A 13,907-nucleotide genomic window follows, 5' to 3' on the forward strand; every position below is an offset into this window, starting at 1 on the left:
TTCTTTCATTGATCAACAGCCATAGTTCCTTTTCTGAAGACACGAGAGGAGATGAAAGCAATCCTATGCATGCTTAACTGGGATCAATCCCCATTGTACACAGTTGGATTTACTCATCAGTAAATATGCACAGGTCTGCACTGTAAACTGATAAAAGCAGGAAACTTTTCAACTAAAGTGCTCACAGCAATTTTTCCTGTACAATAATGTATTCGGATAAGGATTTTCATCAAATGTTCTCATTAAACGCATACCATGTAGCTGATTTTTTAGATGACTGCTGAATAAATTTTCTTCAGTAAGCTAACAAGATACACCATCCAAATGAAGTTCCCATTACATGTTAGAACTCTTAAAGAAGGGAGAAGACTGGAAAGCGATACAGAAAAATCCATGGTTTGATTCCAGCAGCACCCTCAAGACCAACAAGATTTTCAAAATAGTAAAGAGTCCAGTTGCACCTTTAAGACTAACCAACTTTATTGTAGCTTAAGCTCTCGAGAGCCACAGCTCTCTTTGTCAGATGCATGGAGGGTATGAAGAAACTGGCCAAAGATATATAGGTGGTGAGGGGAGAGGGAAGAGTGTGCAGGGAGTAAGGGTCATGTAAATGTAAACAAGTTACAAGAAGTCATGAAAGAGGTGGAATGCACAATCCACGGACTAACACAGCTAACTCCTCTGGATCTATGAACAAGATTTTCAGGTGTAAACTTTCAAGAGGCAAAGCTCCCTTTGTCAGATATGTCCCTATCTGACAAAGGGATGCCCCTGTTTGATGAAGGGAGCTTTGACTCTTGAAAGCTTATACCCTGAAAATCTTGTTAGTCTTCAAGGTGCTACTGGACTCGAACCTTGCTGTTCCACTGTGGACCAACATGGCTACCCCCTCAGAAACTATCTTCAAGAAAAATCCATTATTAGCTGGGTCCAGTGTCTATTTTTAATTCAGTGATATATTTTGACTCAAGTATCTATACAAGCGATGATGGTAGGCTTAAATTTAAGGCTATTAAGCTTCCAAAGAAGCAACTGGAAAAATAATTTACTTCCTTCTTCATCACTTTAGTATCACATTGACCTTTTTCAAACAGGTAACTTCAGATGAAAAGTAGATTTTGCCTAATTATTTTTCTTGGCTAGTTATTTAAATAAATGAAAGGAAAACTCACTTTCTGAGGTGTTAAATATTTTACATGCAACCAATCTGGCATTCACTTAATCTGTAGGTACATTTTAGAGGTGCAAATGTAAATGTCAATGATATAATTTGTTAAAGGCTTCTGACAACCAGCAAGTAAAGTCACCACAAGTTCTCACAATTCAAACCACTTTTACGTAAATGTGAGCTTTTCCTAAAACAGCTAACTAAAAGACCTTTCCATCCAGGCTGAATGAAGCTTTTAAAAGATACTTCTAGCAGTAGCTTTTCCACTAGTAAGCTGTAAAATATCACTATAAATATTATGCTTTTTTGACCTTTGTTTTTTTAAAAAAAGTCTGTCACAAGTTAGCATTATTAAATCCAGTATTTTTATCACCAGCAACGGCAGTCTTTTACCAAGAAGCCTACAACAGGTAGAAAACACAGATTTTAAACATATGGAAAGCCTGCAATATGCAGACAATATAGATTTTAAATACTTTTTCACTTACCAGACATGAAGTTGTGCTATTAAAAACCATGAATTCAATGTGTCAGGCATCTGAAATTCTTTTTCAAAAAAAGTATTGTAAGCATTTTCCCATTACTTGCTTCATTTAAAAGAAAGCAAATTAAATAGTCTGCATCCAACTTCTCCCCCCACACCCCCCACTCCTTCCAGTATCCAAGCAGAAAGAGCTCATGCACATAGGGAGGGGAAGGCACAATATGTACTTCTGAGGGTAACCCCTGGCACTCCAGAAGGACCTGCTGACCTTGGCAGGATTTTTTCAGGGGATGAAGGTGACTGTTGCTAGAAGAAGTAGCTGAAATGCTGCTATATACAAGCAGAACACTGAATATGAATCCCAGCCACTGTTGTTAAGCACTAGGCCAAGACAGCTTCGTAAAGGAGAATCAGAAGCCTGAAAATGAATGGTAATTAGGTGTTACATCTAACGGGGCTTTCCAATACCAAAGTAGCTCTCTGGCCTCTAGGACTGGGCTAACTGAACCCCAACAAGAAACGTTTGTAGTTCTGACGTGTGCCTGAACAGAATGCCACTTGAGTTACCCTAATACAAGCCATCTCTTCCACTACAGCAGCAAAAGCAGCAACTAGAACTGCACGATAATCACGTTAACTAGCAGTCAAGCAGCTAGAGACCACTGATTTTAATAGGAAGTAGTGTTTTAAAAATATAGCAAGCAAAAAATCAAATGCAAACATCATTATTCAAATGCTTTAGTAGTAGAAATAAAAATAAACTAAAACCCTTCAATAAATAATGTATAAAGATGTTATGCGTTTTTTGCTCTTTGTTTTTCTTTCTCCTCTACTAGACCAATTTTGTTGTGTGTTACCACAATAAGCATCCTTGAGGCTTTACAGAATAGCATCTGCTTCCTTCTCTACCCTGAACGAATCTGACATTCAGTATACACAGAGTATAACTGGCTCTTAATAAATCTGAAATGAAAAGTATTGACCACCTGAATCTTTGGCACCTTGCAATAATAGGGTCGTAAGTTTTATTGTATCACAAATTTGTGTGGTAACAATATTGGACCTCGCATTCTCAAGACTGCAACAGCTGGAGCTTAACTATCACTTGGCAATACTAGCAACAACAAAACGTGTCTAAAATCTATACATCTACACCTCTCTTTTCATATACCTGCAATTAAAGATTTTTGATCATATTTACTGCTCTGTTGGCTGAAAGCCACTCTGTTAACTTGTTGCTGATTGCAGTAACATTAAGGATCCATTATGTGCTTGAATGCTTCATGTATCATAGAATGGTTACAAAATAAATTGAGCATATAAAAATGGAACAAAGAAGGGGAAAATGATGCCTGGATTATTTTTGGTAACAATGAAAACTGCAGTGTTTTCATATTCATTGATATTTTGGTTTAAGAAAATATTGATCTGACATGAATGATCTATTATTCTTTTCAATTTGCAATGTGATGGCTATATAATTTTTTTTCAGTTTTACCAATTCTTATGGTAGACAGAATGAACAGTCAAATTTTGTAGACTAGGTTTATATACACACTTAGGAAGAAAAAAGCAAGGTTTGATGGTTAATTTCAATACAGTGTATGCTTGCTAAACCATAATCTTAAAGAGAACAGAATAGGTGAGGCCAGGTGGGGGAAAAAATCTTACTGTTAAAGAATTCCTCATATTCTGTTTTCTCCACACAGCATGTGTACATGCGCAGTGCTGCTATTTTAATTTTCTGGAAAGGAAAAATAATTACCTTTAATACTTATAACACATCAATCACACAAGTATGTTATACTCTTCTGTAATCAAAACTGTATGTCCAGGGGATATGCTAACCTCTAATCACACAACAGTCGTCTCAAAAGCATTTGTAAAAGTAGCAATGCAGAGGAACATGAGGCATCTTTTGAAATCCTCAGGTGATTGACATGTTGTGTATATTACTAATGCAATGTGACACATTCTCTCCTATTCAAAATACACCACAATATTCAAATTTTTAGCTTAGACAAGAGACACTGTCACACTGTTGACAAAATAATCTAATAGTCCAGCAAGTAAAACCCACCTTTTCACCAACCTGCTATACTTCCAAATGCAGTTAATCTCAGGATATATTAGGTTTGATTCAAAGACTCTCTTCTATTAGAAGTACAAACCTAAACAGAGTTAGACCCTTCTAAGACCATTTAATTCAATAGACCGAGAAAGGTTTAGGACTGCACTAAGAATTCTTCCTTAATAGAAAGGAATCTTTGGATCCAATCCAGTTTATTTTCTACATCTAAATTCAGTTCATGAAAATCCTGAACGATAACATCAAGCATTTACAAACATTATATACAATCTATAGCTATGGCTACGATCAAGTAAATATTTGTATTCATGTCTAGGGCCTAAGCCTTCCAAACACTGATTATATAGAATTTTAAACATCTTAATGGTTTGATACAATTACCCAACATTTTTATATTTTTCCAATGAGATAACATGAAACTATCAAACATCAAAAATCAGTAGTGTAAAACACCTCCCATCAAATTATCAAGAAGCATATTCTGTTCACTGGATTCCCTTTTTCACAAAGCTAAATAGCCTGTTAAGGAAGATATTTAACAGAACTAGCAAAATACATTCTCAAACCTGCTCTGGCTCCTGGCCATGATCCTCTTTTACTCCAGGAAATAACAACTAGCAGGTTTATTATTTGTTCTAACAATTTCCTGGGCAGTAAATATTATGGTTTTCGTGCCTCTTCAGATACTCTAATTCCCCTTCCACCTTCTTTCCAAGAAGTTCAATCCAGTTTCTCTGGTAATGTGCAGGGATTTCTCAAATAAGTTTTCAAATAGTGATCTAGTGAACCTCCCTTAGAAAAAAAGTATTGTTCAAACAGGCAACTGAGCTGATGGTATTCTTCCATTTCAGTTCTGGGAATATGCGGGATGAACCAGCAGTGAGCAAAAAGAACCAAAAGGGTCCAAAAAAGTGATTAATGGAAACAAAAAGTCTATTTTAGAAAAGCTATGCATTCATCTCACTTATTTTCAGCATAGCAGCATAAAATGCACAGCAGATAACACATAGTCCAAGGTATGTGAGACTATGATGCATTTGCTTCACGCAACTTCAAGAATTTAGCTGAATGAATGCACATACACAAGATGGAGTGACAATTATCTTACGGATATTTGCCTGATGCTTTAAACATTGATTTATTTTTAGATTTTAAATCTAAAACTTTATTTTTTTATTTATAGTCTTGGATCTCAGTGAGAAAGGCAGATGTTGCAGTGGAAGAAGAGGATGTACAAAGCAAGGAGACCAAGGAGGAAAGCTTTGCTTTGGCCTTCCAATTAATATAAAAATCATTTAACACAAATAATGAACTCACCCACCCAGTATCCCTAGGAAATTTGAAAGCACAGCTTTAATTGTACATATCTAAATTTTGGGAGTTAAACTCAGAGCTTTTTTCTGGGAAAAGAGGTGGTGGAACACTCTATATCAGATGTGTGCTCCCGAAAATGTTTTTTTTTCCTTTCTGTATCCTCTACAAAAAGTAAAATCTTCCATTCCCTTTCCCAAACATTTCATTTCTTTGGAATCATATTTAAAAATATTCAAGAAGGAGCAGAGGGGCTCTCCTGGACCCTTCAGGCTCACAGACACAGCAACAGCAACAGACGTCCACTGATGTTACACAGCTGTGGTCCCGAACTCCCGAGCTCAAGCAATCCGCTGGCCTCAGCCTCCCGTGGTCAGGCCGGGATTATAGGGAGCATATGGTAAATTCTGTTGACTAATTTTGCTGTTCTTTTGGTTCCTGCCCTGCTCGTTGTAAATTGTTTTATTGTATGCCAATAAAAGGTTGCTGGTTGCTGGGGAGGGGGGGCTCTAAAAATCCAAAACCCATCTCACAAATCTAAATTCTAACAGATTCCCTCTGCCAGCGTAGAAAAAAAATCCAAAATTCTTTCTCAAAATTCCTAATCTAACGAATATTGAATTTTCAAATTTTCAAGGAGGGTTTTGCTTTACTGGAGCAATTCAAAATTAGATATTCAACTTTAGCTGCATTAGATCTATACTTAGTTTAAAATGGCTTTTTTTTGTTGCCTGCCAACTCTACCTTACCAATGGCTAAGCTGTTGTGACATTGTGAAATGCTCATAAATATTCCAATGTCCCACACAAACAATATTCATAAAAACTTCCTTAACACCCATATGTCCACTGCAATTTCAGTAATGTTAATCAGCTGAGGGTGGGGAGAACCATTTGAGTTTCAGCTATTAAGACATAAGAACACCTATATGCTGATGAATATATTGATGAAAGCCTTCTGTGACTTGGACACAGCTATCCATTCCTAGCATAAAACTGGAATAACCATAACTGATATTTTAACTAATACAAATAACCATTACTGATATATTTAACTAACACAGAACCAATCTGCATTCAAAAGCTGTAGGAACCATAACAATGTCAACTTCAGTCAACAAAAGAATGAAAGCAACACACACACACACACGCACGCGCGCGCAGCCCCACCCACCCCCATGAAAAGAGAGCAGAATGAATTCAAAGCAGCACACACACACACACACAGCCCCTGCACCCCCATGAAAAGAAAGCAGAATGAATGCAAAGCAGCACACACACACACAGCTCCACCCCCTGAAAAGCAGAATGAACTCAAAGCAGCAAACATACACACACAGCCCCACCCACTCACCCCTGAATGAAAATAGAATGAACTCAAAGCAGCACACACATACACAGAAACCCCTGAATGAAATAAAAGCAGAATGAACTCAAAGCAGCACTCACACACACAGCCCCACCCACCCCACCCCTCTGCAGAGCCCATGCTGGGCCCCAGCTTTCTCTCTCTCTCACTCACTCACTCAGGAATAAAAAAAAGCAGAATCAACTCAAAGCAGCTAAACCTCCTCTGCAGAGCCTGCGCTGGGCCCCAGCTCTCTCTCACTCACAGAGGAATGAAAAGAAAGCAGAATGAACTCAAAGCAGCTAAGCCTCCTCTGCAGAGCCGACGCTGGGCCCCAGCTCTCTCTCTCTCATATAGAGGAATGAAAAGAAAGCAGAATTAACTCAAAACAGCTTAACCTCCTCTGCAGAGCCCATGGTGCTGAAGGAGAAAGGAATCATGTGGGCAGATTCTACAGCTGCCAGAACACCGTTCCAGTGCATTCTCCCTCAAAAAAAGCTCTGGTTATACTTAAGTGACGTGCAGCTCCATCCTGTTCACTTTTTTCAGAGAAGTAAATCTCACTTATTTCAGTTGGCCTCATATAATTGTTTTGGACACCATTTTTATAAATGCAACAGTACTGCAGTCTTAATGTCTGTTTAAAAATGTAGGCAGTTTTTATTGCAATGTTTATTGTATATATTCTATTTTTATTATATTATTTTCTAATTTTTGTAATCCACATTCATTACATTCTCTGTTTTATGGCTTATACTATTTAATTGCACCATTTTTAAATTCTATAATCTGTCCTGATCATCAGCAAAAAAGGGACTATAAAGGAAATAAATAAATTGGTCCACAGTGCTACAAGAACAACCGTATGGCAGAATGGCTTTTGGTGAGACAAAACATGTTTGACACAGGCTGATGGAATGATTATTTGAGAGAGAAGTCTCTAGTTAAACATAATTCAGGAATACAAAATCATTTTAAAATCCTAAATCCTGAATTTATGTTTTACAGAATTTGTCAGCTGAACCCACCAACATACACAAAAATAATTGATAAAAGCTTTACAGCTACAGAACTAAGGCAAGATGAATTATTTGCTCAATATTAAGTTCAGCAGCATTGCTAAGGACATGGTAAAATTAGTCCCAAGTTCAGTTGACAAGGGAATTAGTCTAAGCTGCTGCCTGCTTCCCCTGGAATCCTCTTTTAAATAAAGGACAGCCATTTTGGCACTTCAAAGCTATTTTCTGTCATAAATTAACTTACTTCCTCAAGTACATGGCAACATTTCAAAATCAACTTCAAGCTGTTTTTGAACAGTTTCTGATAGTTGCCATGCATGCAGGTGCCATTCATTATGTGGCTATATATTTTTCAATACTTTCAAGTGAACTGCACGAAATAGGTGTCAACAGTATGGCTGTGTATTTTAATAATGTTGTGCCTTTATGTCTTTCATAGCAATATTTTTACAGGAATACATGTCTGAACAATGTCTGAACAGCTTCATATAACTGCAATGTCATCTCCATCTTGTAACTACAAATGTGTAAGTGACAATTATACAAAATACTTAATTTAGAACTTTATTTTTGCATCCTGATGCCATAGGCAAAGTGACTGTATACCAAAGACACAAGTTGAATATATAAAATGGATTAGGAAAAAAGACATTGTTTTTAAACTAATACTGGCTAAAATAGGTTGATGAAAAAAATGGACTCATTTCCAGCCCACAGATCAAGTCTATGCTCACTTTTAAATGCTAGTATTTGTACTGTAAGTTTACAGAGAGATTCTTGTGCAATACATTTACTTTGTCAGAGTCCCAGTGTGTTCTTATGCAACCTGCTGAATCTGTTGATCATTTTTTCCACCTGGTGTTTTCATATATTCAACAGAATTTAATGAATGTGTACGGACAATGATGAAATGGAGGTGACCCAAGAAAGCCTGACCCTTATTTCATGGGGTCCTAGACAGAGCTTTAAACCCACTTAGAATGGGAGAGTCCACATGACGTGCTTCTCAGTGGAAGGGTGCTGACAAGTTCCTCCGTTACCTAGATGGCAGACGTGAAATTATAATTGCAGAGGCTTCTCTTCCCCTGCCCCACCATGCTTTCAACTAACTATAGCTTGCAATTATAAGATCAAGAAGCTAATCAAATCACTGACTACCTTTTAAGAGACCATTATCATGGGTATAGTGGCAGTATATGTATGCATACTAAAAGAACTGAAGCAAATGATGACTAAAAAGATTCAAACAAAAAATGTAATACCACCAATAGGAAGCCACTTGCACATTACCATGATGATAACCTGACACACAAAATCAAGATCTTAGCTCTTCTGTCACAAAAGTAACTACAAGACAATCAACAATTTCTTGCAGGCAGAAGTTTGAATTAGTTTACTTCAATGGTTCACCGTGCTTTAGCGTAATTATCTATTAATGACAAGAGCTTACCCATTTGTTGTATTTTAGTGGTCCTGTGAAACCCATTGCTTCTATTATCTTTGTGAAAGCACTCACTTTCTCTTCAGATGGCTGAACATAATCTTTGGTTGCAAGAAGCTATAAAGAAAACAAAAAACAGGTGCCCCAGAATTCATTTATACAATTAACTTGTAATAAGTTACAGTAGTTAAAAAGTAGTGTCCACCCCCAAGGGCCACTTCTCATTTTCTCTCTGTACACATCAGGGACAGCAAGGCATGCCTGGCCTGGTCAGACTTCAATGGTCAGTCATGTTTGAATAGCAAGTAATGAACATAAAATCTAACATGTGTAGGCCTGAACATTGAAATCAGATGGTTTGAAACTCTGTGTGTGCATGCGTGCATGCGCAAGTTTATCTTATTCAAATGTTACGCATCTGTGTGAACAATCATGGTTGGAGGATGGACAGGCACACCTGGTGGGTAGGGTAGGGTAGCCGAGGCCTTGCTCCCCCAGTGTGTGTATGAAAAAGCAAGGCAAGGTTTTATCTGATCGAGGCCAGCATATGACAACAAATGTGCGTTTGCCACATACATGTGTTTACATGAGTGCATGTACCTTTGAGATGAAAACATGTATGCTTGATCCTTTTAAAAAAGTAATGTGTAAAACAAGTTCTCAGCCTCTGTAATTACTATCTTATGCTGACTACAAAACTTGACATTAAGTTAATGGGGAAAACCACAGGGTTCCTAGACACCTTCAGATTTTCCACAGCAGTATCACAGCAGGGATTTCAAAAATGTACCCCCACTCAACCCTCCCCCCACAATAAAACACATATATTTGGGTCTGCTCCTATGTCAAAAATGAAGACAAGCTTGCAACAGTTACTCTCTACTCAGATCTCTGGTCTGGAAAATCCAAGAAAAAGGCCTGACCTGCTCATCCCTCTTAAGAATAGCTAGCTAACTTCAGTTTAAAAATTACTCAAATTCTAGAGAGCTTCAGTGAGCACCCAATACTTTCCAGCAGACAGGCAGTCTTTTAGTGTTACTAGTTTCGGATCTCACCATAAAGTGAGAGGTGGGGGTTAGAGGTTCAGCAAGGCCCCAAAGGACTACTCTGGGATACGTTCAAGGTTAAATTGCAGAAGGCTGTTTAAGAATGTATGTTGTGATTTGTTAGTATTTAAAGCTATAGTAATGTTTTTAATTTTAATGACAAAATTATCTTTGGCAGGCGTATTTTTAGTTATTTACATCTTCATACCCTGCTTTTCTCCCCAAAGGGGGCCCAAAACAACATGCAACGTTCTCCTCTCCTCCATTTTATCTTCACAAAAAACCTACAATATTGGAAGACCTAGGAAGGGGCATCAACATCAGCAAAGAAATGTTACTATTCTGCAACCACACAGCACCACTTAGTTCATGGCTATCCTAGTTGTTTAAGGCATCCATATCTGATGACTCCAAAGCCAACCCTTTATTGTCTCAGGAACAGACACTTTTGCAAAATTTTCTGCTGATAAATATATCATGAATTTGCTCTGATCTGGATGTTGGTTGCAATATAGGCCAGGTAGAAGTGCCTAGCACATTGTCTGATCCACTTAGGGACCATTTTGACCACTCCTACAAAAAAAAAAAAGACATAAGCAATTAATGCCCAGTCTCTAATCTGCCCTTTCTGAGCAAAGTGGTTTAAAAAAAAAGTAGTAGACCAAGTCTTCTTGGATAACTCATTTCTTCTGGACCCTTTTCAGTCTGGCTTCAGGCCATGTTATGGGACAGAGACAGCTCTGGTAGCTTTAATTGATAAACTTCATCTGAAGATAGACAAAGGCTATGCTTCTTTGTTACTCTTATTGGATTTATCGGCAGTCTTTGATACAGTAGACCATGCCCCTCGATTGAGGCATTTGTAGGCAGTAGTAAGTATCAGGGGTTGTGCCCTGGATTGATTGTAATTATTCTTCATGGCGTGGACTCCGAGGACTACTTTGGAGACCAATTATCTTCAGTGTGAGACTTGTCTTGGGGGGTTCCCCAAGGTGCAATCTTATTCCCCATGTTATCCAACCTCTATGTAAAAACCTTAGAAAAAATCATTCATAGTTTTGGAATTAGATGTCATATTGATGACACCCACGTCTATATCTCTCTGTTCAAAACCCCTGGTGATGTGATAGAAGTCTTGAGCCACTGTCTGACTACTGTGGTTAAATGGTTGAAAGCAAAAAAACGGAAACTGAACTCAGACAAGATGGAAGTAATGCTGGTCCGGATGCCTCAGGTCTTGTACGACATTATGTTTCCCACTTCTGGTGGCCTTCAGCTGACCCTTGTTGAATTGGTTAAGAGCCTAGGGAATTTTATTGGATTCAGCATTACTGCTGGAGAAGCAAGTTAATGCAGCTGCAAAAAAATTACTTTTTACCAACTTAGCTTAGCCAAGAGGATGGCCCCTTACCTGGACTTGGACAATCTGTCTACCTGTATCTAATGCCATGGTAGCATCACATATGTCACTCCCTGCTCATTATTAGCGCTCTTATTACCAGAAATTGGTATCATACTAGCTTTGGGAGGTTTTTCTCTCTCCCCTACAGGATTTAGTTTAAAGCCCTCCTTATCAGATTTGCTAGGCTCCTGACAAACACATTTTCCCTATCCTTGAGAGGTACAAACCATCTCCTGACAGAAGTACTTCATCCCAAAAGTATAGTCCATGGTCCAGGAAACTAAACCTGAAATCAAGTCCTCAGGGCCAGATGAATTGCACCCGAGGGTACTAAAGGAATTGCTGATGTAACTGCAAAGCCTCTGTCTATCATCTTTGAGAATTCTTGGAGAACAAGTGAAGTGTCAGAAGACTGGAGGTAGGCAAATGTTGTCCCCATCTTCAAGAATGGGAAAAATGAGGAGCCAGGTAACTATCAGCCTGTCAGCTTTATGTCCATACCTGGAAAGGTCTTGGAACAATCATCAAACAGTCTCTGATCATTTAGAAAAGATTAGAAACACTGTGATTACTAAAAGCCAGCATGGGTTCCTCAAGAACAAGACATGTCAGAATAACCTTATCTCCTTTTTTGAGAGAGTTACTACTCTGGTGGATCAGGGGAATGCTGTGGTCATAGCTTATCTTGATTTCAGTAAGGCTTTTTATAAGGTTCCACACAATATTCTGGTTGACAAGTTGATAAAATGTGGTTTGGATCCTATTACTGTTAGGTGCATTTGGAACTGGTTGACAGATCGTACCCAAAGAATGCTTGTAAATGGTTCCTCATCCTCTTGGAGAGGAGTGACAAGTGGAGTGCCTCATGGATCTGTCCTGGGCCTTGTGTTGTTCAACATATTTATAAATGACTTGGATGGACTAGATTATACTAAATTGGGAGGGGCTGCAAATACAGTAGAAGACAGAAGCAAGATTCAAAGTGATCTTGACAGGATGGAAAACTGGGCTAAAACGAACAAAATGAATTTCAACAGAGATAAATGTAAAGTTCTGCATTTAGGTAGGAAAAATGAAAGGCGTAATTATAGGATGGGAGAGACTTGTCTTGGCAGTAGTACACGTGAAAGGGATCTGGGGGTTTTAGTAGATCATATGCTGAACATGAGTCAGCAGTGTGATGTTGTTGCTAAAAAGCTAAATGTGATTTTAGGCTGTATCAACAGAAGTATAGTGTCCTGATTATGCAAAGTGATGGTATTGCTTTACTCTACTCTGGTTAGCCTCACTTGAAGTACTGTGTTCAGTTTTGGGCACCACAGTTTAAGAAGGATGTTGACAAGTTGAATGTGTCCAAAGGAGGGCAACAAAAATGGTGAGGGGTCTGGGGACAAAGTATTATGAGGAAAGTTGAAGGATATGGGTATATTTAGCCTGGAAAGATGACTGAGAGGTGATAAGGCAGCCCTCTTCAAGTATTTGAAGGGCTGTTATATCGAGGACGGAGTAGAGTTGTTTTCTGATGCCTCAGAGGGTCGGATCAGAAACAATGGATTAAGATTAAAACAAAAAAAGTTTTCAGTTAAACATTAGGAAGAACTTCCTGACAGAGTGGTTCCTAAATGGAACAGGCTTCCACAGGAGGTGGTGGGCTCTCCTTCTTTGGAGATATTTAAGAAGAGGCTAGATGGTCACCTGACAGCTATGATGATTCTCTGACTTAATATGAAGGTAGACAGATCAGGCGAGGGAGCGCATGAAGGGATGAGCCAGTGCCAGACTCTCGTGGCTGTTTCTTATACGCCTAAGTTAATGCCGATAGCCACTTCGGGGTCAGGAAGGAATATTCCTCCAGGTCAGATTGGCCAGGGATCTTGGGGGTTTTTTTGCCTTCCTCTGGGCATACAGCAGGAGTCACTGAAGGAGATGATGGGGGAGACAGCTGTGAATTTCCTGCATTGCACAGGAGGCTGGACTAAATGACCCTTGGGATCCCTTCCAGCTCTATGTTTCTAAGATTAGACAACTGAAATGTACTCTACATAGGTGTCCCCTCAAAATCAACCTGGAGACTCAAGTTGGTATCGAATGTCACACCTCAATTATTATCAGAAGCTAGGTGGAGCACGCATATTACACCCATTATGCAGTGACTCCACTGACTTCCCATCAGTTACAGAGTTTAATTCAAGGCCACACACAGACTTCATGGCCTTGGACCCTCATCTATACAAGACTGCCTCTACACAGATGACCAAACACAACTTTGCTCATCTGTGCAAAGCTTTCTGCAGGTGCCACCTTGCAAATGGGCAAGGTCAACAACTGCCCACACACATGCCTTTTCTGCAGTGGCCTCTGCCTTGTGGAATAGCCTGCCTGAGGAGGTCAAGAAGGCTCCTATGCTCCTCAAACTATGCAAAACAGAATTGTACAGAATTTTTGCATTTTTATAAAGGAAACAGGGTTATATCATGACAGGTTGTTGCAGGAAAATGCAATACCATTTTCTATAGTCATTACTATGTCATATTTAATGCTTGTGCTTTGTCCAGACAGCTTTGTTTCAAATTTCTCCAATCCTAGTCCTATCACACTGC

General features: G+C 38.8%; 1 protein-coding gene across 3 annotated transcripts in view; it reads right to left on the minus strand.

Moving 5' to 3' along the window:
- LOC129331335 (ubiquinol-cytochrome-c reductase complex assembly factor 1) overlaps window positions 1–13,907 on the minus strand; it is a 54,713-nt gene that overhangs the window by 30,887 nt on the left and 9,919 nt on the right. For 2 of the 3 annotated variants that reach the window (XM_054981841.1, XM_054981840.1), the window contains exons 4-6: window positions 8,869–8,976; window positions 3,324–3,396; window positions 1,657–1,714 (exon numbers count right to left, since the gene is read on the minus strand). In XM_054981841.1, the coding sequence (XP_054837816.1) occupies window positions 1,657–1,714; window positions 3,324–3,396; window positions 8,869–8,976 (239 nt within the window). The remainder of the gene's footprint in view (window positions 1–1,656; window positions 1,715–3,323; window positions 3,397–8,868; window positions 8,977–13,907) is intronic. The other variant, XM_054981842.1, reaches the window with a different exon arrangement.

Source organism: Eublepharis macularius, chromosome 5 (assembly GCF_028583425.1).
Source record: "Eublepharis macularius isolate TG4126 chromosome 5, MPM_Emac_v1.0, whole genome shotgun sequence".
NCBI lineage: Eukaryota > Metazoa > Chordata > Lepidosauria > Squamata > Eublepharidae > Eublepharis > Eublepharis macularius.